General features: G+C 43.7%; 1 protein-coding gene across 2 annotated transcripts in view; it reads left to right on the top strand.

Moving 5' to 3' along the window:
• The first annotated feature begins 725 nt into the window (after positions 1-725).
• The window catches only part of HOMER1 (homer scaffold protein 1), a 104,105-nt gene continuing 77,150 nt past the window's right edge, over positions 726-27,680 (top strand). The window contains exon 1 of one of the 2 annotated variants that reach the window (XM_084833396.1): positions 726-1,966. In XM_084833396.1, the coding sequence (XP_084689522.1) occupies positions 1,962-1,966 (5 nt within the window). In that variant the 5' untranslated portion in view covers positions 726-1,961. Of the gene's footprint in view, positions 1,967-13,491; positions 13,555-27,680 lie in introns of those variants that run through there. The other variant, XM_084833395.1, reaches the window with a different exon arrangement.

Below are 27,680 nucleotides of genomic sequence, written 5' to 3' on the forward strand. Positions count from 1 at the left end.
GAATAATTACGGAGGTGGCCGGTTAGACGAAGTACCAAGGCATAAGCCAGCTCCTGGAGGCGGGCTCCAGCCCAGCCCGCCCTCTGTTTTCACTCCCGCGCTCTCCTATTCCATTCCCTATTATAGAAGCGCTTCCGGCGGCGTGGAGCATTCTGACATCATCCCCCGCACCCCGGTGACGTCAGCGCCGGGAGCAGTTGTGTGACGCCAGTGCGTAGGGGAACGTGGTGACGTATCCTATTTAAAGGTCCTCAAGCGGAGGATGGAGACAGATTAAGCGAGCGCGGCTGCAGAGTAGCCGAGGGAGACTGCGCCGCGCAGCCCCGCAGGGAAAGCTGGGCCTGAGTGGAGCGGGGAAGAGAGTGCCCAGCTCAGGTTGTTCGCGTCGCAGGAGCGCACGCGTTGTCTCCACTCTCCCACCCACCGATCCCGCGACACGCTTTCCCCGCTCTCTCGCCCTTTTTTTTTGGGGGGGGGGTGCTGGCTGCGGGCGCCAGTGGGAGGGACGGGGCGAAGCGAGAGCTCTCCTCCGCCTCAGCGCCTCTTGCCCTCTCAGGCCCCGCGTGTGGGGGGAGGGGGGCGCTTTCCTGCTCGGCGCCCCGCGCGGGAAACCGGCAGAGGGAGCGAGTGAGGGAGCGACTGGCGGAGGCGTGTGCGCGGGCGGGGGGCGGAGGCGTGAGGAGGGGGAGGGGGAGGATGTGAGCGGGCGGCGCGGAGAGGCTTTCGGAGGAGAAGCGCCTGAACAGCCGGGCACGGATTGACCCTGGGGTTGGGAAGAGCCGCGTCTGCCCGCGGACGGCGGCTGAGGTGCTGTGAAGGCGGGCGCCCTCCTCCTCCTCCTCCTCCTCCTCCTCCTCCCGCCGCCGCAGCCCGCGCAGTGGCCCCGCTGCTGCAGAGAGGGGCGAGAGGGGCTCTGCTGCGATCGGCGCCGCCACTCCTCCTCCTCCCTCGCTGCTGCTGCGAATGATTGATCTGCCATCCTCCAGCCAGATCCGGGAAGATGCCCTCCCGCCGCAGGAACGGGCGTGATTGAAGGGGACTTGCCCACCCCCCCGCCGGAATAAGGAGCGGCGCCCCCCGTGTTGCGTCTCCTGCCTCTCCCCGTCAGCCCCCCAAGCCCATCATCTCGTCCTAGGCGCAGGGGATGTGCGGCCGGTGCCCTGCCTCAGCCGCCGTTCTACCGGAGCCCGATGTCAGCGCCGGCGAAACGGCTTCCTCCGCCTGCCGCCGCCGCCGCCGCTGCTTGGGAGAATGAAGCAACACCCCCCATCCTGCTGCCGCTGCCGCCGCCGACGGGGGTGTTAGAAGGAAGGGCAGCGCGCGGCGCTGCGCACACCGCAAGCCCCCCAGTCCCGCTGTGCACCTGAGACGGACGGCGATCCCGGGCTCTCGTTGCCCCGGGGCATTTGAGTTAACTGCCGAAGGCATCAGCGCTGCTGTGGGTTTTCTAATCCTCCCTGCTAGAGGCGGGCGAGTGCCTCCCCTTCTCCCTGCAGAAGGAGGGCTGGCTTGGTGCTGCTGCTGTTGCCTCTGCCACTGCTTCTACCTCCTCCTCGTCCGCCTCCTCCTGGCAGGGAGCTGGAGTTGCCCTTGGACCCCGTGGTGCAGGGGGTGCGGAGAAGGTGGCCCCGGGAGGCTATGGGGCAGATTCCCTTCGGGCTGACTCCCTAGGCAGACACTCTTCCTCCTCATAAGGGTTGTGGGGGGGGGGTTTCTGGCTACGCTCCCACATGCCTGTAGACTCTAGCGTTTAAAATCCTGCTGAGAAAGGAGCACAGGGCCACCTGGATTTCGTGAAAACATCTGGGATCTACAACGGGAAAGAACAGAAAATCAGACGTAGAGGAGTGCCAGCATTGCTGACTGGCCGGGGTACACTTGCAGCGTTGTGAAAGGGGGAGAAAAATCCTTTTCGGAATTGGTCAGCTAAACAACTCGCACCGCACGTCTCATTGGTCATCATGGGGTAAGGATTTCATATTGAATCGAGGAGTTGTAAAGGAGGGAAATGTGTATCTGGCATGCTCAGTTTCTGTGGAATGTTTATCTTTAAAAGGCAGGCCAAATTATTCCCCTTACCTGAAAGGGGAGGCACTGTAATTGGTGGATCTGCTGCTATCTAAAGCTTAACTTCAGAATACCTTCTTTCATGGCCAAGTAGATCTCTTGCATTACTGAGAAATGTCAGTAAGGCCATGAATCCACTGACCTATTCATATGGGTGATGCTACATATTACCGGAGTGTTTCAGCCATAAGGCACAAGACAATTGTTGCTCTAGTTTTGCCAGCTAGGTCTGTCACATCTTCGGTCCATGAGTCTGCTTTCCATAGGTGCTGGAATCCAAAGGAGTGTAGTGCTTCTCCTTCCTGCCAGCGCATACACACTCTGAGAACATCCTCAGTAGGCAAAATATTTTAAAATTGCTGTTCCTCTTTTGCCCTGCTCGTTGCTCTCCAAAGTGAGGAAAATGGCTCCTTAAGCAGTTTGTGAGGTTGATGAATAGCTGTTCCAAAGTTCTCACTACCCCTTGGTTCATTGGTGATAACTGGTACAGCAAGTGTCACTCTTGAAAATTCTCCTAACGTGTGTGTGTGTGTGTATATATAACTTCTGTAAAATGGTGTTCCTCTGCTTTCTGTCCTCTGTTTATAACATTCACAAGTTATCCAAACAAATAATTTTAGGGTCACTCGTGAAATATGCTAAATAATCTAGACATTTCTCTTTCTATACCAAGATTATACATATACAATCAGGTTTCATTGTAAAACACATGTCTTTAACTAGTAAAAGGCAACGAATAGGACTGTTCTGGTTTCTGGGTTGTTTTTTCTCGGGGATATTATGTGGTATCCTGGTAATTCTATTAACTAGGTGTCCTGGAGGGGCACTTGGAGAAGCCAGTGAAGATGGAAGTGCTAGCACCTTAAACCACATCCCCTAAAGTGTCCTGCTTGCAAGTTCTATTGCCGCAAATATAACTCTATTTTTGTCTTCAAGTTGGCATCTGGGAAGACTGGGCAATACTTTGGGGTAGGTGGCTTTAGCCCAGTGTTCCTAGTTACTGGTGCCTACTGTGTGGTGAAGTATGAATACTGAGTATGCACCCTCAGTTTACCAGGGGTCCCCAGTGTGGCGGGTACCAAGGCACTCACAGGCACCTCCAAGGGTAACAGCAAAACTCTCCACTACCTGCCCCTTTAAAAAAAATGTTTAAAATCCTTGGGAAATGTTAGGGCAGTCTTCTTTCTCCCTTTTTAGCCTCACTATTTTTCTCCTCCCTACCACCTCTGTAGCTCATTTTTTATTAGTCAGGCCCCTACAGCAGCCATTATGTCACATCCTCTGTGGGAGCCATTTTGTGGTGGTGCCCACAGCAGTTTCTCAAATTCCCAAATGTACCCACAGGTCCAAAAAGGCTGAAGAAGATGGAGCCCACTGAAAGTGGTCATCTCTCATCTGCATATAATATTTTGTATAATATTATTTGGTATAATAAGCAAAATATAAGGCTGTCTTATATGTGAGTAGTTCCCATGTGAATTTTCAGTTGTACTTAATTCACAGGTTTCCGCAACATGTGGGAAGCCTCACAAAGGAGCCAGATGCACTAGTAGAAGAGATTAACATTTCTTCTCTGTCCACTCCTAGGCTCAAACTGTGTAACATGGGAGTTTTTAGTTGTCTTCTGCCCTGTTCTTGTTCTGCTGTAACAGCCAGGGGCATCTGAGTGGAAGGAGGATGCACAGAGACAAGCAGCCATTTTTCACCTTAAAATCTCCCTTTCCAAACTTCTTTTTTCATCCATAGGGAGAGGAAAACATACAAGAACACTAAACAACCACTTCCTACCCAGTCGGATTTAGCCTGTCTCATGCTGCTTTGGGTTAAAAAAAAAAAAAAGCTGAGGAAAGAACTAGAACTCTGCTTAATGTGTATTTTGAGCCTTAATGTGGCTTGATTGTGCCCAATAACAGAGTGATAACTTACTATCTCCCAGTCAATGTGAAGCCAGATTGCACAAAGTTGTCTCATTGAGTCAACTCTTCTTGTCTAAATTTCCTTGGGTTTTTCCCCCCCACTTTATAGGATTGTGTGCCCTTTGACTTTGGTCTACTTGGATGTGTGCTCAAGTGTTGCCACTGAATGCTTTGCATTTCTTCTTTGTTAGAAAACTGGTCTGTGGCCTTGAAGAACCTCATTATGATAAGAGTTTGATTATCCCTAATCTAAGGGCCTAAACGTACACTGTGTACAAATGAGTGTTACTAGATCTGATGTGAAAACAAAAGGGTTGGCAGAGTTCACTTATATGAATTTGTATGTAATGTTTCTTTTACTCCTCTCAGCATAGTTCTTAAAAGTACTTTCCATTGAAACCAGTGGGATATTTACAAAGTATATATTCTTAGTACTGTAATACAAAGCAGTAAAAAAATTGAGGCATAAAAAAACCTTGCTTACATTTTCCACTTCCCAAAGGACTTTGAAGTTTTTCAGTTATTATTCTGAAAAAATTAACGTGGCACACAGAGAGAGACAGAATGTATTCCTCAACCACAATGGATTCTACCACAACACTGTTATGATGAGATTTGGTAGCCCCAAGTGAATATCTTAGTCAGAGAATATGACTACAACAGACATTCTCAGTCTGGTGCCCTTTAGATATTTGGGACTTCAACTCTTATCGGCCAAAGCTAGCATAGCCAATGGTCAGGAATGCTGGAAATTATAGTCTAAAACATATAGAGGGTACCAGGTTGGGCAAGGCTGGTCTATAATACTTTTTTCCACTGAAAAAAACAGTTGCCGTTCTTGACATAACTCTTATGCCAAGATCCCATGTCAAGTTTAGTGATTAAACCAGCATGCTTTCTTATTTCTGTTAGTTTTAGCCAATTGAGACAGTTCAGCCATACTGTCATATAGTAAAATGATGGTCAGTCATGCATTGTCAGATGTGGAAAGAACACAGATAACCAGAAATGTGAAAAAATGCAACAGTGTGATTCAAGTAGTACATATTTTTCAGTAAGTTGTTAGTCTTGTGAATGGTAAAAAAAGGTAAAGTAAAGGTGTCCGCCAACCAGTCGTGTCCGACCCTAGGGGGTGGTGCTAATCTCCATTTCTAAGCCGAAGAGCCAGCGCTGTCCGAAGACTATTCTGTGATCATGTGGCCGGCATGACTGAACACGAGGTGCACGGAATGCTGTTACCTTTCCTGCCGAAGCGGTACCTGTTCATCTGTGTGCAATTTCTCGCTTTCGAACTGCTAGGTTGGCAGGAGCTGGGACTGAAGATGGGAGCTCAGTCCATCACGTGGCACTCGGGTCTCAAACTGCTGTCCTACCGACCTTCTGGTCTCCAGTTCAACGTCTTGACCACTAAGCCACCACAGCCCCCTTGTGAATGGACTTACCTGCAACCAAACATTTGCATCCACAAACAGGGGATGCAGCTCCGAAATCTAAGTCTTCTTTACTTTACTTGAATATCTGGCTTTCTACAGTAGCATGGGCAGAAGGTAGATCTCCAGTTGTTTTGGACTTCAGCTCCCAAAAGGCCCTTCTGGCATGGCCGATGGTAAGGAGTACTGGGGGTTGAAGTCCAAAATATCAGGAGATCTACTTTTTGCTCACCCGTACTCTAGAACGCTCAATAATAAACTCACAAATCAAGACTTTGTGCTCATGTAAGCATAGATATTTTGCGTTATATAATGAGTTATAATGCGTTATATTGCGTTATATGCGCAAATGCTAGAGTGGCTTCCTAAATACTAGACATAGAAGTGGAACCTGTAACAAATGTTGCAGTGTGGAGTGCTTCTTGTCAGGGTGCTAGCTAGCCATGTTATTTTCCAGGATACTCCATTCCATTTGCCCCTCCCCCCTTACCCATTTCTCCTCTGCAACCCACACTCAGTATTCTATGGCCATTGTGCTGTTTTGGGGGGTGGTCCCCCATTATGTTTGTGGGAGAGGAGCTGTAGTTCCGTGGTATGTTTGTGGGAGAGGAGCTGTAGTTCCGTGGTAGGATGCATTCAGAAGGTCCCAGGTTCGGTCCCTGGCATCTCCAGGTAGGACAGGAAGAACTGCCTGAAACCCTGAAGAGCTGCTGCCAGTCAGTGTTGACAAAACTGGACTAGATAAACCAGTGGTCTTACTCAGTATAAGGCAGCTTCATATGTCAGGGTCCATAAGCTTCTTGGACCCATGGGCACATTTGGGAATTTAAGAAACTACTGTGGGCACCACCACAAAATGGCTCCCACAGAGGATATGACTAGTCATATAATGGCTGCTATGGGGACCTGGCTAGTCAAAAGTAGGCTAAATGCCTTTTTTCAGAACTCTTAACTGTTCTTTGTATCTCAAAATGCTTAGTAAAAGCATTTTAATTTTTTTTAAATGAAAAACTCATTTAATTCTTCTGAGACATATGATAACCAATGTGTATGCTCAATGTAATGCAATATTTTCTGACAAACCTGCTAGGCACTAAAGCTACTGGCCCAGTTTGCATGGTCACCGCGGCTTAAACAAGTGCTATCCGAACCTGGGTAGTAAGGCTTTTTTGAGGGGGAAACAACTCTCAACCCATGGCCTGTTGTTGGGTTATTTGATGGTTGTTTCCCCCTCAAACAAGCCATGCTGCCTAGGTTTGGATGACATGGCAAGCTGGACCCAGGCTGGTAATTAGGCAAATGACACCTAGGACACACCACTGTGGCTAGTTTAAGCAACAGTGGTCGTGTGAACTGGGCCAATATCAGTATTAGTATGTTACTATTATATCACTATTAATATCTGGGGCTTGATTTCAAATTTTAATCTTTCTCTTCCGTTGGGATCCCAAAAGGTAGTCCAAGCCTTAAAGCCAAGCTAGATATGATGTTAAATATGACTTCACATTTAGTGTGCATTTTGTAGATGCAAGGAACAGCCACTGTGCCCCCCCCCCATCAGATTGCAGCAGGAGGGGTGGGAGTTCAACCCTTTTCTCTCCTTGTGAAAATTACTCTTTTTTTAACCTTAAATAAAAAAATATATTCTGCTTTCCCATACAGTCATTCAAGACAGTTATAGTGTTTCAACTTAACACATACATAGTATATGTATAGTTGCTAAATCACGTATTTCCAGAAACGTATTCCAGTAATTGGACTGGGAGCCGGGAGATCCGGGTTCTAGTCCCCACTCGGCCATGGAAGCTCACTGGGTGACTTTGGGCCAGTCACAGACTCTCAGCCCAACCCACCTCACAGGATTGTTGTTGTGAGGATAAAATGGAGGCAGAGGATTATGTACGCCACCTTGGGTTCCTTAAGGAGGAAAAAAAGCAGGATATAAATGTAATAAATAATAAACTTTTTTGGAAAGTCTGGATGGAGTTCATTCTTCCTTTCCATAGCAATTTATAACTTGATATTTTATTCATCACCATTGCAATCTAAATATTCGTTTTTCCATTGTACCAAAGACGGTACACATGTTGATCACCAAACTTTTGCTAAGGGGATCCTTGCAGCTATTAACGTATAGCTCACCATCACCACTAAATCTCTACGGATCTGATCTTTAATATCACCCAAGAATATAGTTATTGGGATTAATTGCAACTCATAGCCCATAATTTCTCAGGTGCTGTTTATTATCTTCTTCCAATATTACTTAACAGGAATACAATGCCACCATATATATGGACAAACATTCCTCTACTATTATGCTCCAGCATATATCTTTTAGTGCTGGAAACATTGTAGAGATCCTGGCTGGTGTATAATATCACATACATTATTTTATAGAAGTATTCTCTAGAAGCCACGCCTAGTACAGTCCTACAAATTTTTTGAACAGACATAATTCCATTGCTCCTCCAAGGCTAAGTTCTCTTTCCGGCTTTTGTTTAGTTATCTCTGTTCCATTATAATATATATGTATTAATATTTTATATGCTTTGGACACGAATCCATTCTGTATGTTCGAACTCAGTAGCTTCTCGAAAGAAGTATGAGGCCTATCCATGTCTGTTGCCCTAGTTGCTTCTTGAATATAATCTCTAATTTGCAAGTACTACAAAAAAGGAGAAAATTGCTCTTCTGTCCCTGCTATTTGCATTGGGAGGAAATCCCGTATTGACACCAGGCAGTGAAATGCTTGCAGTAGTATGATAATAGTGGTTGGCGGACGGGTGGAGGGGGACTCATGTATGTTTGAATTAATGTGAATTGATATTTTTGATGAAGTTATGGGTTTGGCCCTCAGGTTGTCTGCTAGATGGTAAATTTGGCCCTAGAACTCATGGCTTTTGGATAATCCTGCTATAAAGCATTAAATAGTATTTGTTCATGTCGCAGGGTTGGACAACTTGTGGCACTCCAGATGTTTTGGCCTACAGCTCCCATCATGCTTCACCATTGGCTATGCTGGATAGGGCTGATGAGAACTGTAGGCCAAAACCTCTGGAGAGCCACAAGTCACCGCCACTGATTTATTTCACTTTCCTAATTTACACTTGTAAATACATTTTCCTATAGCAAGTAAAGATTGTCTCCATGTGAACAGATAGGGAAGTTTCTCTAAATTACATGAAAATGTTTTCAAAGCGGTAGCTGTGTTAGCCTGCTGCAGCAAAAACAAGGAAGAAAGCTTTCATGGACTAGAGTCCTTGGACGATGCTCAATCTTTTTAGCCCTTCCTGCCAGCACAGGATGTGTGAACCCAGTACTCTGGGTTGTTTAGGATTAAACAACCCAGAGTTTTAACTCGTGGTTTGTTGTTGGGTTAAAACTCTGGGGGGTTAACCCTAAACAACCCAGAGTGCCAGAATCACACATTGCAACAACAACCCAGGAATGGGGTGTTTCTGGGTTATTTCAGAAAGCTGATTCAAAGTGGAAGTGGCTAGCAGGTGTGAGGCAGCTCGCTTGTTCCTGCACAGCCACACCAGCTACTGGGTTGTTTAAGCCAGGAATTGGTGTTAAGTGCAAACCAGGTCAGAATGTGTGGGCTAATAATGTATTAGTTTTTAGTACAACTCATGAAATACTGTAATAAGTATTTCTTTTTGCACTTCACTTTTGTTTGAGTTTCCTTTAGGGTGCACTCCTATTGTTTCTGCCTTCAGTTATCATAATCCTCTGAACTCAGAGGCTTACAATATCCAATGCAGAGTGGGAGGCGATCTTCGCCTCCCCATCCTTACACTTGGCATTTTTGCCAGACAGGCTTTTTGCCCATCTAGCAGGGGTGTTTCAGAGCGGAAGGAGGCTGGAGAGGCTTCACAGTAGTTCGTATCCTGGCTTCTCCAGTCTCCTCCCCTTCCTGCCCACTAAAACACCCCCTTTCCTTGTCCTCTGAGGTCGAATTCTCTACCTCGGAGAGCAACCACCACAGTTCTTTCTGTGCTGGCTGTGAGGGGGCAGAGGCAGATTCCCCCTTCCGACGCCAGAGCACTGTCTCTGACCTTGGATCTGGGAATCCAAAATATCCGATGGCCCCTCAGATGCTATCAAGGGACCACAGGATTGCTCCCTTAATGTTAGAGTGAGAACACAGTCCTTTGGCAACTTAAATACTTAATACATTGAGTGTGGTGTAAGCTTTCATGAGCCAGAACCCATTTCATCAGATGCTTTGGATCCCACCTAAGTTTTTACCATGATGCTTAGGATGAGTTTAAAATTGTCTTACATTATTAGTAATCTGACATTGGTACTATAGATGATGATGATGATGATGATGATTGTCATTAACTGCTAGGGTGAGTGGTAGTAACTTCATTATTTTTATTACTCTTAGTCAATAATTGTAATTACCAGGCTTAATAATCAGATGACACTCATTCTCTATAGAATCTTCCATAGACTGAGAGTGTGTCTGTTTGTAAAAACCGTATTAAAAATGAAAGCATATATCTACAACAAGTTGTGTTTTTAAGTTTTGGCTAAGCTTTTTGTGGCACCTGGCTGGATTCCCACCAGTCATTGGGTTACTCTAATTTTGACTCAGGTACACATGATAGCCCGCTGCTCCTGACATAGCAGTTGGCTAATATTTCATGTCTGTACAGAATAGATTTATCTCAACACTGAAAACATGTTATTGGAAAGGCTAAACTAGATGCGATGGTGGTAGTTCCTTGTGTTTAAAGCACAAGGAACTGCCCCAACTGCATAGAAAGAGGAGAACTTTCTATAGGGGTCTGACTTGGGGGTTGGCATTGGTGAGGGGCACTAAACCCTTCATGCACCCTGTGCTTGCCTCCCTCCAGCATCTCTTCCCCACGTGCTTTTCTCCTAGGCTGAATATCAATAACAGAAGTCACATAGTTGATTGCACTTAAAGGTACTTGGGGTGAGGGGAGCTGTGGTAAGGGTTTGGCACCCCTCCTGGGTTGCCCCTCTTGCTCTTCAAATTATTCCCTGCCCTCCGTTTTTCTGCAATAGGGGCGGTTCTGTGTTTAAATGCACAGAAGTATCACCATCACACCTAGTTTGGCCCTTTCTGATAAGGTGGTGATAGAGATGAGTAGCCAAGAGAATGGCTTGCCTGCCTATATTTGTGGCAATGTTGTTCTTTCCCTCTCTTCTCCCACACTGAGTTAATTGATGTGACAAATGACAGTCTAAACTATGGTTTATTAATGTAGTCCTAGACTGTTAGCTAATTTACTTGGAAGTATTTCCATTGACATGTGCTTAGGATCACAGATGTAGTAGCAAATAAGGCAACTGTTTATTGCCTTGCAGAGACTGAACAGTGCTGAAAATAAAGAAAATTGGTGAATTACTGTATAGCAACTTTGTTTCCTCTTTTTATAGAATCTTGATGAATACTTAGTTGTAGACCTCAAACCGATAGTTACAATTAAGTACTAACCCCTGCACACACAAAAGGACAAGAGTTTTCTTAAAGCAAACACGAACTGCTCTTTTTCAGCAAAGTTTGACATCTCACATCTAACTGTCTTTTGTTGGATGCTTTTCTCTTTTGTTGCCTTGTCAGTACATATCCTTAAATTATCTAAAACTTCAGTTAGCCAGCTGGCACTCAATCAGTGCAGAGAACAGAATTCCCATTCTCTTATTTCAAATGTCTGTCTTGAACCTTGCCAGTAACCTGTTTTGGCAAGTCTGTAGTAACTCCCTTCACTACCGTTGACTTGTCCCTCCTGCCCCATGGAGCTTATAATGTAAGCTTTGGCACAGGGGAGATAACAGAAGGAGGAGAAAGGTGAGGGAAGGGTAAGAGGGGATGAATGTAAGCAAATGCAGAAACATGGACTCATGATTTACTTGCTGTTGGGGATGGAAACAGGATTAAGTAGGAAGTACTTAGGTACCACAGGTATTGTGGGATGGAATTCCGGACATGATGGGCAAATAGCCAGTGTGGTGTAGTGGTTAGTGTTGAATTTACTGGGAAGATCCTTGTTCCAATTCCTGCTCAGCTATAAAGTTTATTGGATGATATTGGGCTAGTCATTCTCTCTCTACATGTTCAGTGTTACAGACTGTTTATTTGCAGAGTGAAGGGAGAAGCGAACAGGCTGCACACACCAGCACACTGCTTGCTCACAGTAACCTGGGAGTCCAGTTTTATCATTACGTGTGAATGTGGCCAATGTGTAAAACACTGTTTTTGAATATAAAGGGTGGAGGTCGGGGGAAAGTATTAATTATGGGCTTGACACATAGGGCCAGAGACTGACGAACTATAGCTATAGGCACTGGGATCCAGCATCTGGGTCCAGGGGACCCTGTCCTTTTTTATTTCACCAGAATAATCCATTGCTCTCTGATTCCTATGTTTTGTCTTCTACCTATCCATGCCCTGCAGTTTCCTTTGTTCTCAGATTATGTCTATTTGACTTCCTACGAAGCATGGTCTATAACTTCCTGCCTCGGGCACTTGCTCTGTAAATAAAGAGTCTTGGTCTGTATCACTGTATATGTAGAGAGAAAGGTAAAGAGAAGTCTAGGTTTTGAAATAAAAATATGATGTACTGTGTGTATACATCACCTTCCAGCTAACTTCTAATGCATCTTGACACAAACCATGAGCAATAAGCCAAGTGTCATGTATCATTTTCTATTTTAATCTAAATATATGATAATATACAAGTTAAAATATTCCTTTCTGGGTAGTATAAGCGCTCTATTTTGGTGGATGTTTTAATAGTTGTATCAACCAATTATTTTCACAACATAAGCACTTACTATCCAAAGTATATAAAATGGGAAACCTGATTTAAAATAGCTGGTTTTAATTTATTTGATGTAAAACAGTCTACTCTGCCACTTCCCACCTGCCTTAAGTTCTTCAGCTCTCCTGAATAACTGTTTCATTCTCTTTTTGTTGTTTGTTATTATCAGTCATATTTGTACCTTGCCGCTCCTCCAGTTATCTTAGCTTTTGGGGAGTCCCAAGTATATATTGTGTACTGGATCATTCCTGTTTATTAAACATATTTACTGACACTGTCAAATAACTCTGAAAGGTGGTTGAGGCAGGACTTCTCTTCATAGAAACCTTGCCTCTCAAGTCTCCTGTTCTATACTACTAAAAACTGGTATGATACTGTGCTGGCAATGGAGAGACTGGCACTTAGACCAAAATATGCCCTCTGCCACCTTTGTGGCACATTCCCTCTTGGAGAGGGTATTGCTACACTACCTGCTACTGTGCCAGTAGAAGATCCCACAAGTGGAACAAAGAGACAGAGGGTGCTTTTAGATGAGGCTTTTATTGTGCAGTCACCCAGCTTTATTCACATCGGTGGGTCCAAATGCAGTCTTCCATTTGTAACCATCCTGTGTTTTCCCACAGCTTCCATCTTTTTTTTCTTTCTGCAAAAGAATCTGTTAAGGCAGGAAAGATAGAACGTCAGCCCAATGCCTCTTGATCGATAGCACTAGGATCTGTCTGCTGGAAGCACCCACATGGTTGTCTTGTGTCAGTACAGGCACCATTTTGCTAGGTGTCTCTCACCCACATGCCTCAGAGTCATGCAGGATAAGTTTGACACACTTCTGAATAATTGAAAAGAGGCATAAAATCATATTACCATTGGTACTATGAAGTTATTTGGAGGGGATGTTTAGTGAATTTGGCATTTTTCATTATGTACTATTGAAGGTGTCAAGAGGTCATACACTGACTTATATGATGGAGAAGAGGGGAGAATGGAAGAAGTTGCTGTTAAAGGAAAAAGTAAGAAAGATGTTGGAACTGCTAGCAGTGTCATGTGGAGGCTGTGAACTATTGGAGACAAAAATGTGGGTGATTCCTTATGAACACAGAGCAGAGAGGCTTTGCGTCTAGCCTGTGCCGATGCTCAATCCAACCATATGATCTAGTTGGCAGATAAGAGCAATTGCTTGGTCATTTGCTAGGTCAACCCACGTCACACCACTCCTGGTTTAAGATGTATTAAGTATCTTGGAACCTCTCTTCCTGTATTCTTCTACCTTAGAGTGGCAAGCATGGAAGATGTAGGCACAACTTTGGAGCTGCTGAATGCAGGCCATGCCCTAGAAGCAAGGTAAGATTTTTCTCTTTGATAGCGAGACTGCCAAATTTCCAGGCCTCTTGCATAGAGATGCAGCATACGAAGTGTCTGTGCATTGCAGTTGGTAGCATGTACATGTAGTTAAATTTAGAGCCAATTCATCTGACCAAACAGACATGCTGATTTGTCTTGAATTCACCTTGTGGTGAAGAAATAGTGTGACTATTTTTGGGGCTATGTCTTAGCTTACAAGTGAACCTACAGATGTGTGCACCACTGCTTAAGATGCTTTTGGCTTGGTAATGTAGGTTTGGAGTCAAACTATATAGTGAAGCAGTTGCACAATTTCTTGAGGAGTTTTGTGCAGTATGTTACATAGCATTTTCAGTGTGCCAGTTCTGTCATGTGAATTGGTCCCAAATCAAACACAGGGAACGTACACCTTCCCTTTTAAATGCTGTGGCAGATTCGACAGTATGAGAGTGGCTCCCATAACTCATTTGCAACTGTCAACTTTGAGGTGTTATTTGTTGTGGAAAAAGCATAATAAAAAGATAATGCAGATGGATTGTGCTGCCTTCTGCAGTGTGTAGGATGAAACTAAAATGTTGAGAAAGGACAAGGTCTTTTTGTTATTTCTTTTCTATCTCTTGTTTTTCCCCCATGATTGTCCATGTTGCATACTCATGTATGTAACTACCACTAACAGCGGTCTAACATAAACTAGATATGGATCTTGGATGAAGAAGCTTTGGCAATCTTGAATGGTACAGCAAGACTGTTGGAGACTGTTGAAGTTACAGTAGCTGAAATCTAATGGGATGCTTCATGTTAAACTTTTCAAAGGACTAGTCTACCTGTGTGAGTGAAGAAAGTGATCTCTGAAACATCCCTTTTTTTGGGGAAAGGCAAAATCAGAAAAGTAAAAACAACGAAGTGTCTTATGGCGTCATAAAGACTAACAAATTTATTAGGGCATAAGGTTTTGTGGACAAGTTTCATCTGATGAAGTGGACGCTAGTCCACAAAAGTTGATACCATCATAAATGTGTTAATCTTTAAAGTTCCACAATAGTCGTGTCTGTTTTTGCTGAAACAGAATAATAGGCTACTCCTCTGGAAATTAGAAAAGTAGCTGCTTGAAGACAAATAGTACACAAATTGGTTATACCTCAAAACTGAACACAGCATCGTTTCCGTTCTCTGCCTGGGCATTCAAGAATTAAAATACTTTTCTTATGTTTTTCCCACTAGCATAACCAAGACTTGGCTCAAACAAAGTCCTTTGGCATAGAACATCCCCCCACCACCTGGCGCCGTCCAGAAGTTTAGGACTACAGTTCCCATAACCCCCAAACAACATGGACAATGTTCGGGGAGTATGGGAGTTGTAGTCCAACATATCTGTAAAGCGTCAGGCTGCTTTCCTTGGTATAGCAGAACTGTCCATTTTGAACATATGGATATAACCCAGTGCTGCTGTCAACTCTAGTTAAAGCCACAGTAGTATTCATGAACAATTGTGTAATGATCCTTGCTAAATATATGTCAAGACACACATTTTTAGTGATATTTTAGGTAAGCTGCAATGGAATGCTTTTGATGAGGGTTGGTGACAACAGCAGAAGTCACTTTCATAAAGCTAGATTTAACCATTACATTAAATTGAAAGGGTCAGCAGTAGCTAAGATGTTAGATGTGAGAGACCCGAGTTAAAATCCTTGCATAGCTCAGGATATACTTCAGTCTTGAGCATAATTTTCTATCAGGCCCTGTTCTGGTCTCTACTGTGAGCACATTAGAGACGTGATTCAGACTTATTAAGGTGAATGACAGTAAAAACTTCTAATATGCTATCAAGGTATTATATAACCAGTGAGGACCCATTGAGAGTTCGCAGTGCTTGTAGGGGGCAGGGGGCTGAGTGCAGGCACTCATAGGCATGTGGATGCAGTTAGGAGAGGGGTGGACAGAGGAAGGGAAACCTTTCCAACACATACACACAAGGGGGACTCTCCCACCCTTCTCCCACAGGTTATCTCTCCATTTCACCATAGTTATATAAAGTAAGGAGGTACCACGAGGTTTGGGCTGGGAGGAAGGGAGAGCTTGCTGACTTTTTCAGGAGAAGTGATTGGCTGAACATGAGCAGTTAAGCTCCAGAGCCAAAGCAATGAGGCAATGGTGTGTGTGGCTCAGGTGAAACAGGCGGAAGGCCATGTGCTTGCCCTGAATCCAGGGCCTCCTTTGTCCAGCTTGTACAAAGCCTAGCCTGTCGCTTTTTCCTCTGTGGGAAGAAAAGCAGCTTGGGGCGCAATTTTCTGCATACAAGCTGCAGAAAGGGAATGAGTTAAGCAGACGTTCTTGTGTTTTTGATGGCAGCCCCCAAGACTGCTTTTCAGTTAGGAAAAGAAAGGATCTTGTAGTTTGACTCTGACAAATAGGTCTTAGTTTACTTTGTATATGAACTGACTTGTAGAAAACAGATTGAAGAGAAGTTTTCACTAGATAATTTTAGTATTGCTGCCTCTATCAGTAGACAAGCCCAAACGTTAATTGTAAGTTATAAGGTCTTCTATTTTTTTTTTTTTTTATCTTGGCTACCAGATTTATTGGCACTGTCAATATTTTTTAAAAAATAAATAAAGCCCAAACCAGAATTGTATGTCAAATCTGTATTTGTGCATATGTATATGCAACTGACTTCATTCAGTAGAGAGAGACTATAAATTATAAATCTAGTATATTATATGCTGAAGTAGGGAACACTTGGATTTTGTATCTTGTGCGATTCCTGCTAAGGAATGTTGATTTAATTTTTGGTAAAGATGAGGGTATACATGTGGGGTTTTGCCTCCTCTATGTTGCCTTTCAAAATTGTGGAATTTTGCCATTGAAATTAGTTGGACCCATGAGTGAGTAAGCTAAGTGTTCCACCAGGATGTTTAAAGGTAGAATACTTAACTTAAAAAAAACAATGATTTTTAAAGAAAAAACCCTGAAAAGTCAGCAGATTGTAAGTTAAATGGGACAAGCAGGGGACAGTGGCTATGTTCCCTGCAATAACTCTAAACTTGAACTTTTAAGAGCTATAATGCAAGGAAGTGGTTTCTGAGAAATTGAGAGCTTCAGATAAGGACTTGAAAAATAAATCTAAAGAAATGTTATGAAGATAATAAGCACAGTAGCACTAGAGCTTGCTAAAGCTGATTAGTCCAGTCGGCCTGGTAGCTCCTTAATGCTAAGCACTATCAGCCACTGAAATTTCTCTTGTGCTGTTTGCTCTATTATAGCATAAATATACAACTAAATCAGACATATCTGGGCCTTCTGTTTAGGCACCAGTCTAAACACATTGAAGCTCACAGCTGTCTCTCAACAACAGCTGGTTGACACTGAAATATGTGTGTAGCAAAAATAAAGGTCAGAGTTGTGGTCTATACAACTCTGGTATCTTTTCAAAGCTGAAAATTTTTATGAGGGAACCTATCCTCTGGCTAATAAAGAATGAGTTATGGAAAATATATTGATTTCCACCTGCATTGTTAAATTCGTAGTGCTGACTTCCACTTCCTTTTTTAAAATTGTGCCAGTATCTTAAAGGGCTAGAACAGAAGAGTACTTAATGCTACAACAGATTGCATGGGAAACTTGTTTTAAAATACTTTTATATTGAGCATTACTCAGTTCAAAATACGTTAATATCAAAACTGTATGAAGTTTTGCTCCTTGTACTCCAGAAAGACTTGCCAAGATGACAATTGTTTTGAAAAAAATTGGGCACCTACACAGAATTTCAGAATTTGGAACTAGATATGTTATACTAAAAATATTATCTGTTGGGTTAAAACTTTGCTACTAAGTGGTGTAGAACCTTAGGACCTGGATATTAAATGCAAGAGAAAGCAACATGCCAGTAATAAGAGAAGTAGTCTTACAAGCTGCAATAGCTACTTCAATTCACATGTACGGACTAATTTGCATATATCTGTATATCATCGTTTCTGTTCTTTTGGTTACTTACCATTTGATAATTGCCAGCTGAAACTGAACTGATGCCATTGAAAAGCATTGTGTTTGTGGTGATATGTAAACCATGATGGTGTTAAGTCTGTGCTGGCTCATTTTACATATACACATGATGACCATGCATGTATGATCCATCCCCATAGAATCTATGTAGCCCCAGTTGCTATGCTATAATATTCAGTGATTTTTGTAGAAAGATTACAGTTTACACCCCTACATTTCACAATACAACAGAACTTGTAGGGACAGAAATGTGTGCTTACCCCTAGAAACAGTTGTTGTAGATTTATTAGGAGGTAGGGATCAGTTTTGTCACCTTCCCCAAAGATGACAAAAGGGCAATGCAGTGTTTACTCTGAGCCCCTGAGGAATAATTTCCATCGCTGCAGCAGGGCTGGAAGACAGAGGCTTTGGAAAGCTAAGAGACCAGATTTCCTCTAGGTGGTGGGGGGGGGAGAAAACCCTTAACAAATCAGCACACAAGTGGCCTGGGAATTTGAATTTGGTTGCCTGTTCGACAAAGTTGTTTATCCATAGAATCCTAGAATAGTAGGGTTGGAAGGGGTCTACAAGACCATCGAGTCCAACCCCCTGCTCAATGCAGGCATCCAAGTTAGAGCATCCCTGTCCAGCCTCATCTTGAATTCCCCCAATGTGGGAGAGCCCACTACCTCCCTAGGTAATTGGTTCCATTATCCTATTGCTCTAACAGTCAGGAGGTTTTTCCTGATGTTCAGCTGGAATCTGGCTTCCTGTAACTGGAGCCTATTATTCTGTGTCCTGCTGTCTGGGATGATGGAGAAGAGATCCTAGCCTTCCTGTCTGTGACCACCTTGCAAGTACTTGAAGAGCACTGTCATATCTCCCCTCAGTCTTCTCTTCTCAAGGCTAAACATGCCCAGTTCTTTTAGTCTCTCTTCATAGGGCTTTGTTTTCAGTCCCATGATCATCTTTGTTGCCCTTCTGTGAACCCTCTCCAGCTTGTCTGCATCCCTCTTAAAGTGCAGTGCCCAGAATTGGACACAGTACTCCAGATGAGGCCTAACTAGTGCCGAGTAGAGGGGAACTAGTACTTCCTGGGATTTGGAAGCTATGCTTCTATGAATGCAGCCCCAAATAGCATTGACCTTTTTTGCAGCCACATCACATTGTTGGCTCATATTCAGCTTGTGATCGACAACAATTCCAAGATCCTTCTCGCTTGTAGTGTTGTTGAGCCATGTATCCCCCACCTTGTAACTGTGCATTTGGTTTCTTTTTCCTAGGTGCAGAACTTGGCATTTACCCCTATTCAATGTCATTCTGTTGTTTTCTGCCCAGCGCTCCAGTCTATCCAGATCACTTTGAATTTTGTTTCTGTCTTCCAAAGTATTAGCTATCCCACCCAATTTTGTGCCATCTGCAAATTTGATCAGCACTCCCTGCACCTCCTCATCCAAGTCATTAATAAAATGTTGAAGAGCCCTGAGCCCTGCGGTACCCCACTCATTACCTCTCCCCAGTTTGAGAAGATCCCACTGATAAGCATTCTTTGAGTCTGATTCTGTAGCCAACTGTGGATCCACCGGATTGTTGTTTCATCTAGCCCACTTTGAGCTAGTTTGCTCATCAGGATATCATGGGGCACTTTGTTGAAAGCTTTGCTGATGTCGAGGTATATGATGTCCACAGCATTCTCACAGTCCACAAGGGAGGTTACCTGATCAAAAAATGAGTTCAGATTAGTCTGGCAGGATTTGTTCCTGACAAATCCTTGTTGGCTTTGAATAATCACTGCATTGTTCTCAAGGTGCTTCCAGATGGATTGCTTTATTATCTGCTCCAGAATTTTCCCAGGGGTTGATGCCAGACTGACTGGTCTGTAGTTCCCAGGTTCCTCCTTTTTACCCTTTTTGAAGATAGGGACAACATTAGCCCTCCTCCAGTCATCTGGCACTTCACCCGTCCTCTATGATTTCTCAAAGAGAATAGACAGTGGTTCTGAGAGTTCTTCTGCCAGTTCCTTTATTACTCTAGGGTGTAGTTCATCTGTCCCTGGAGATTTGAACTCATTCAAAGTAATTAGGTATTCCTTGACCATATGCCTATCGATCTCAAGCTGCAATCCTGCCCCTTCAGCCTGTACTTCTCCTTTGCCAGGAAGGTCATAGACCCTCTTTTGGGAGAAGACTGAGCCCAAGTAGGAATTGAGCACTTCTGCCTTTTCTTTGTCATCTGTTATCATTTTGCCATCCTTATTTAATAGCTGAACCACCATTTCTTTCCTCTGCCTTTTACTATGCATGTAGCTGAAGAAAGCTTTTTTGTTGCTTTTAGCATCCCTCGCTAACCTCAGCCCGTTCTCAGCTTTAGCCTTCCTGACGCCGTCCCTGCAATTCTGTGCTACCTGCCTGTACTCTTCCTTCGTTACTTGGCCTTCCTTCCACTTCCTATATGTGTCCTTTTTTGTTTTCAGGTCATCTCTAAGCTTTGTGTGAAGCCACATTGGCTTCTTCTGTTGCCTTCCTCCTTTTTTTCTTGTTGGAATTGTTTGTAATTGTGCCTTGAGAATTTCCTTTTTTAAAAACTCCCACCCATCTTGGACTCCTTTTCTCGTTAGAGTCGCTTGCCATGGGACCTCACTTATCATTGTTCTGAGTTTATTAAAATCAGCTTTCCTAAAATCCAGGGTATGGGTTTGGCTGCACTCGGCTTTTGCTTCCTTTAGAACCATGAACTGAAGTATAACATGGTCACTTTCCCCCAGAGTTCCTGTAACTGCTACTTGATCCACTAAGTCATCTCTGTTGGTTAGGATCAAGTCAAGGATCGCCAATCCTCTAGTTCCTTCCTCTACTTTCTGTAGGAGGAAGTTATCCACCACACAAGTCAGGAATTTCCTGGAGGGGCCATGTTTTGCAGAATTTGTCTCCCCAAAAATATCAGGGAAATGGAAGTACCCCAAATGGGGAAGTACCCCATCATGCTTCCTTGAAACATTGGCTATTTGGTTTTCAAAAGTTTCATCCTCGTCTTCTCTTTGATTGGGTGGCCGGTAGTTGACTCTGACCACCATGTTCCTTTTATTCTTTGCTGCATTTATTTTAACCCAGATGCTCTCAATGGGGCCATCAAGCTCATCCTCCTGTATTTCTGTGCAGAGACACGTATTTTTAACATATAGTGCAACCACACCTCCCTTTCTGTTCTTTTTGAACAAGTTATATCCTTCAATTGCTGTATTCCAGTCATGAGAGTCATCCCACCAAGTCTCAGTTACACCTATCAAGTCATAATTTCCCTCCTGTATTAAGAGTTCAAGTTCATTCTGTTTGTTTCCCATACTCTGGGCATTAGTATATAGATATCGAAGACGATGTGCTTCATGGTCTGGCTTTCTACCTACATGTTTGTGAAGACTATTACTGGGTGCTATTAGAGCTGTTCTCTCTGTTGCGGTGCATGGGTCTTTGTCCATTGTTACCCCCAACTTTACGTCTCCTTTCCCCCTAAGATTCAATTTAAAGCCCTCCTGATGAAGTTCTTCATGCTGTGGCCAAACATATTCTTCCCAGCGTTTGTGAGGTGCAACCCGTCCCTTGCCAACAGTCCATGGAGTTGGCTTGCTGGAGAAATCGTTTCCCTAGCTCTCCAGGCTCCAAAACAGCTGGTTCAGTGGTGGCTGGAATTGGGAAGTTCTCTCTCTCTCTCCTTGCCTGGGTTCAACATGCCACATACCAATGGTAGCATGGTAGTGCCTGGGGGCTTGTAAAGGCTTTAAACAAAGAGAAGCTTGAAAAGTGCCTTACATCTGGCCCATGTGAGAGAGGGGCACCCTTTGTTGCTTCAGAGCGTGCTCATCGCCTTCCACAGGCTCCAAGAGTGTATCTGATGGAGACATGCAGGTGCTCCATTACTTTCCTCAAATTGGTGCGTGGGGAAAAGCCTGGCTTCATATCCCAAAGCTGGCTGTATTCAAAGATCTGATTGTCATGCCTTCCCCTCACTGTTTCAATTTCTGTTTATTCCCTCAGCACAAAAAGAAGCGATGTCCCTAAGCAAGCCTTCAGATGCTATAACTCTAGAGCACCCTTCCCCAACCTGGTCCCCTTCAAATATGTTGGACTACGTTCCCAGCACAGCCACTGCTCATACTGCCTAGGGGTTATGAGAGTTGTAGTCCAACACATCTGAAGGGCACCAGCTTGGGAGAGGGTGTGCAAGAATCACATCTTAGTAGCTGGTTGCTTCATGATAATTGTTAGTAGCATCTCTTGTACACAAATTTTGTTCGTGTTCTATGCTTTTGGTTTAAGTAGAAATATTTTGGCAGATGCTGTGTGTAGAAAACTTTTGCGTGGGGGGGGCGAGGTGGAGGTTTGCTACATTCTCCCGATACAGCAGAAAACAAATTCATAACAATTTGTAAAGTTTGCTAGTTTTAACAGTGCTAAAGGTTATCAGCCTAAAAGAAAGTGTTGGAGTTTTAAAATGTTAGCCATAATTCAGAAACAAAGATGAATCTGGTGGGACTTAAGTGCTTCAACCTGGTGATTACTTAACCCTGGTGATTTCAGCTGCATTTTGGTACAACTAACATCGTCTACTGTCCCTTTTTGTCTTTGTATATATGTATAGGGAACTACTCTGTAGCTCTGGTTTATGTGCATATATTCCATATAATTGATAGAAAAGTACATGGCAGAATCTCTGAAATAGAACTTGCAAATAATACTTGTGGAAAACATTACCACAATACGGGTGCTAACAGAGATGGTTATTTCAAGTTAATAACGACAACTCCTTTTTTTTAATCTTGCTCCTCCTAACATGAGTGAAGTATTTCATTTGGTATTCAGAGAACCATGTGTTAAGGTGAGTTGAATTCTCCTCTGCAGAGTAAGGGTTTGCACATAACAGGAACCCACAGTTTTTGAAAACTGTGGGTTGTGGTGAATGAGGCAGTGACTGGGTTTGCATAACACACTAACCCACACTCAGTGGTTGAGTGTGGGTTGTTGTTGAACTGTGAGTTGTTTGTTGAACTGTGGATTAGTGTGTTGTCTGAACCCAAGACATTTTTTGCAGAATGGCTTATTAACCATGCAGTGTGGCTTATTTTTCTCAAACAAGCCCCCTTGAGAACCCATGGTATGTTGTTGGGTTGTTCAGCATGGTCAATAAGCCACACTGCATAGTTAACAAGCCGCCCTGCAGAAAACGTCTTGGGTTCAGACAATGTGCTAACCCATGGTTCAACAAACAACCCTCGGTTTCCTTAACAACATGCACTCAACCACTGAGTGTGGGTTAGCTTGTTGTGTGAACTAGTGGGTTGGTACATACTCCCAGATCACTCCCAGATCACTCCCACTGCAAACAGAAGTGGCTAAAAAACCCAGGGATGCTCTGTTCCTAAGCTGTTTGCTGTGACATGTGAACCAGGAACTCTGGCTTGCAAGGGGAGAGACAAGACAGAGGTCCTGGTTTGCATGTCACAGCAAACAACCTAAGGACAGAGCATCCCTGGGCTGTTTAGCCACTCCTGCTTACAGTGGGAGTGATCAGGCAGTATGCACCAACACGTTGCTTCACTCACCACAACCCACATTTTTTTTTAAATGTGGGTCATCGTTACACACAGACCAGACCTAACTGTTCACATACAGTAGAAACTGCAAAGGACCTGAAGAGAGTGATCAGTGGCATCACTGTGTGTTCTTGGGCCAGTCACTAGCTCTCAGCCTCACCTACCTCACAGAATTGTTATGGGGCTGAAAAGTGGTGTGGGGGAGAGTCATATATGCAGCCTTGAGCTCTTGGAGGATAAATAAATACAAATGGATTTTCTTTGTCTTTGACATGTGACATTATGCTTCTAGTGCAACAACTCTTTTCTCACTGCATTCCTTAGAATTATGTTTGTGCAATATACTTTTCCCTAAAGTTTGTCTATGTGCTTTCACAAGTCATGTGAATAAATGATTTCAGTACCACCAGCTGTTCAGCCTCTGAACAGTGGCAAGTTAAACCTATTTGAATGAGTTGAACTGATTGGAAGAGTGAAAATTGATCAGATCAACCTACTTTGTAAAGAGTATGCAAATATTTGAGCTTCAGAGCTCTTCAAGATATGAACTCAATTCAAGTAGGAAGTGAAGTTTGTTGTTCTAGTGCTCTTATTTTGACCTGAAGAAGAGTGGTCTTGAGCTCTGAAGCTTTCACGGTCACCATCTGGAGCTAGCTCAGTAATAGGTGTTGTAGTACCTAATTGCTCATGGAGTGCTTTTTCTGTTAAGTAGGAGGCAGTTTGAAGCAATCTTTCCAGCGTGAACTTTTTTCGCTTGAAGGAGAGAGCAAGTTTGATTATCAACGTACTTATACTGAGTTAGGCTATTTATCCACTTGGGCAGTTCACACATAATGAGAACCTAGAGTATGGGTTGTTGCCTTACCCAGAGTTTACCGATGATTTGTCTGTCAGATGATTGTGCAAAGTGCAGGTTATTTGGTCAATTCCTAGGTTGTTTGATTCCCTCCTTCTTTGCCTGGTCCCTCCCTGTATCCCAAAAGGCCTTTCTGGTACTGTAGTACTGGCATGTAGAGTGGCTGGATTTTTTTTACCACTCTTGCCTGCTGCCCTTGTAGCCTGGTGAACCAACCCAACAAACCATAGGTTCTCTTCCTGGGTTGTTTGTGGTTAACAACCCATAGGTAATTCATAGTTCCAGGTTCGCATGGAATGACACCTCAGGATTCAACAACCAATACTCAATCGATAGACCTAATTTGCACATAATGCTAACCCATGGTTTATTTAATTGATTGGTTGTTGAACTCTGGGTTGTCATGATGTATGAACCCAGCCATGCTAACAGACCATTATACCATGGGTTGCCATTATGTGTAAACCCAAAGTAGTACTTTGGGTTGTCGTTACATGTGAACCAGATCAGTGTGTCTGACAGTAGTTCTCTAGAGCTTGGGCAGATGTCTTTCCCAGTCCTGCTGCCTGGGATCCTTTAACTTGAACTACCATGGATTGAGTTTGAGACCTATACACATCCAAAGCATGTGACTTACTGCTCACCTAAGTCCTCTCTAGACTCCTAACGATACATTAATGTAACCAATTGTTTTTAATGGTACCTTGCCTCTGGGGCCCAAATTGCCCTCTGTAAATTAAAGCAGGAGTGGGCAGACTTCAGGCTTGCAGGATCTACTTTGTTTTTTTTACTAGAACTTCAAGCTCCATCAACTGGAGCCAGGAGAAAAAGGCATACACTTGGGATTAAAGCATGGGTGGGGAACCTTTGGCCCACTGAGCCTCCCTATCTGGCCCACAAGGGCGTCAGGTGAGGCCCCTCCCCTGCAGAAAGGAGAGGTAGCAGGAGAGCAGCTCCCAACTAAGCTGTGGCCTTGAGGAGTGCGTCACAAGGCTGTGGCTCACTCTGGTTTGCTCCCCTCTTGCCTTTCTTGATCAGGAAATGGGAGGCAAGAACAAAGCTGCTTTTTCAGCCACAGGTTCAAGGGACACTTTGGGAAGTGGGCCTGCTGACTGCTGGCATGTGGCTCAGCTCCCAACATCCTGGCCCAGAGCCAGTTCAGCCTTTGGGCTGAAAATGGTTCCCCATTCTCAAATTAAAGAATTGTGAGCCCAGGAATTTGTTTTAAGTACCAGAACTGAACTGAGCTCATAGTCAAGTCCTTCCACACCAAAACCCAATCCTGGTCACACCTGCACGTTCATTTCAGCAGTATATTTTTGCGGGGTGGGAGGAGAGTCATTTTGTTGTTGCCACTGTTGAATAATTTCAAGTCAGAAATTCTTACCAATCTACTTCAAATTACCCAAAGATCTACGAGTAGGTGCTGATTTACCTTCTGCCTGCCCTGGGTTAAATTAAGCGGTAGCTCTCAAGCTTAGTTAATGTATTCCCCAGGGATCTTTTGAAATGCACTTGGCTTCGAATCTGTGTGGAGATTAACCTTGCTGATCTACATATCACTACTACAGGAGCAGGGAAGGGCAGGGACCTGTGCTTTTCTTCCATACCTTTAATAATCAGAGCACCTTTTCCCTAGGTCAGGATAAAATTTCAAGTCCACATTGTGTCCTACTCCATGTGCCTGCCTGGTTATCATGTGAAATAGACCCATAGCTGTGCCAGAGGTCACTCAGTCATAACCAAATTCTGAAGAAATAGTCTCCATGTGTGTTGAAATCTTCCAGAACAAGAAACCTGAGTCTTTGCAACCAGCCTAGGAAGTTCTCCATTGGCAACCTGTTGGTAGAGCACCAAGAAATGATGTTATCTGGGGCTTGAGGTTCCAATGGATCAGTAAAGTCCTGGAGGATATAAAAAACTGGAAATAGCTCAAGCCTCCATGCCTTTCAGTACGATGTACCATGTAAGTCAATAAATACAATAGTTAAGAACGCCTAACTACCAACGTTTTAAACTGTTTAACAAACCTAGAGGATGTTTCCAAAGCTTTCTTGAAATACTGTAAAACCAGGTCCTATTTTTCTTTCTAGGAGGGTAGTTTACAGCTGGCCAGATTGCAAAACTCTCTTGACAGAAGGAGGAGTAGAATGTGATTAGTGTATAGACTGAAGTTATTTCCAAGTTAAGAAGCAAGAGGGCAGTGTATGCTACACTACTAATCTAGGAAGCATATATAATATATAATAACCAACTAAGATACTTTAAGAAATGTCTTTTCTGATTTAAAACAGAGTAGGAACTGCATTTGGTGTGAAATATATAGCTGAGTACACTTGTAACTAAACTGCAGCCTTTTAAAAGGCTTTAATATTAACTTGCCAATCAGAGGGCTGGATGTGCCCAATCTCGTCTGATCTCAGAAGCTACACAGGGTCAGCCCTGATTAGTACTTAGACTGGAGACCACCTGGGAATCGGGCTTCCTGCATTGAGCAGGGGGTTGGACTCAATGGCCTTGTAGGCCCCTTCCAACCCTATGATTCTATGACTCTAAATATACTGGTACAGGGGCCAAGGGCAGGGGCCAGGTTATCTGAAGGATCGCTTCCTCCCATATGTGCCTGCCCGGACCCTAAGATCATCTTCAGGGATCCTTCTCTGTGAGCCCCTGCCAAAGAAAGTGAGGCAGGTGGCTACCAGGAAAAGGGCATTTTCTGCTTTGGCACCCCAGCTGTGGAATGAGCTCCCTAGAGAGGTTCGCCTGGCGCCTATGTTGTACTCCTTCCGGTGCCAGGTTTCAAAATGAAACCTTTTCATTCTCCCAGTATTTTAGCATTTTAGCTTCCTAGTCTTTTAGATCTGGTGATTTAAATCTGTATTTTAAATCTCTGCATAGCTGCTAGGTTTTATTCTTGTTGTACTGTTTTGTGTTTTTAAGCTTTCATATTTTATATTGTTTTATGCTGCACTTTGTGGTTTTGATTTTTGTGAACCGCCCAGAGAGCTTTGGTTATTGGGTGGTATAGAAATAAATAAATAAATAAATAAAACAGTTGCTCTTGATCTTTCTTTTATGACTTAATACCAAATGTTGCTTTTAAAAACTACCTTGCTGGATGTCCTTGCTGCATTCCAGATAGTGTGTGTAACAACACAATAAGAGGAGAAAACAACTGCATGGTGTGGAAGTTTGGGTCACCATGACCTTAGCAACAGAAGAGCATCCTGTCTACTATTGTGTCTAACCTGTTCTCCAGGGTGACTTTCTATGGGCGCTGTTTTGATACATTTGGCTTCAGCTGAATTTGTTTTATTAGCATAGCAAATTGCAGTAGACTGAGATATGTGAAAAACATTTCCATTTCTAAGTGCTTCCACTTCCAGTTGCTTCAGCCTGTGTTCCTACACAATGTCTCCACTAATAAAAGAATTGTTGAGCTGGAAGGGGTCTAAAATGCCCTTAATCTGTAACAGTGAGCAGAATTTACTGAAGGAAGAAGGGAACAACTTTCCTTGTTTTCAAGGGAGATGGCAGGTGAGACATAAAAAGAGAACCTCGCATTGGATCTCTTGGCTGCTGTGTGCCCGGCTTCTTCCCAGCTTCTTAATTTGAATAATAGCTAGCTATACATACTAACAAATCAAAGGTGGTTCTGCTATCTTGCCTCTCCCATGTTTCAGGTGGGGTGCCCGCCTTAAAAAA

The sequence above is a fragment of the Heloderma suspectum genome, chromosome 2 (genome assembly GCF_057233095.1).
Source record: "Heloderma suspectum isolate Gila_16-S chromosome 2, 16-S_ref, whole genome shotgun sequence".
Taxonomy (NCBI): Eukaryota; Metazoa; Chordata; class Lepidosauria; order Squamata; family Helodermatidae; genus Heloderma; species Heloderma suspectum.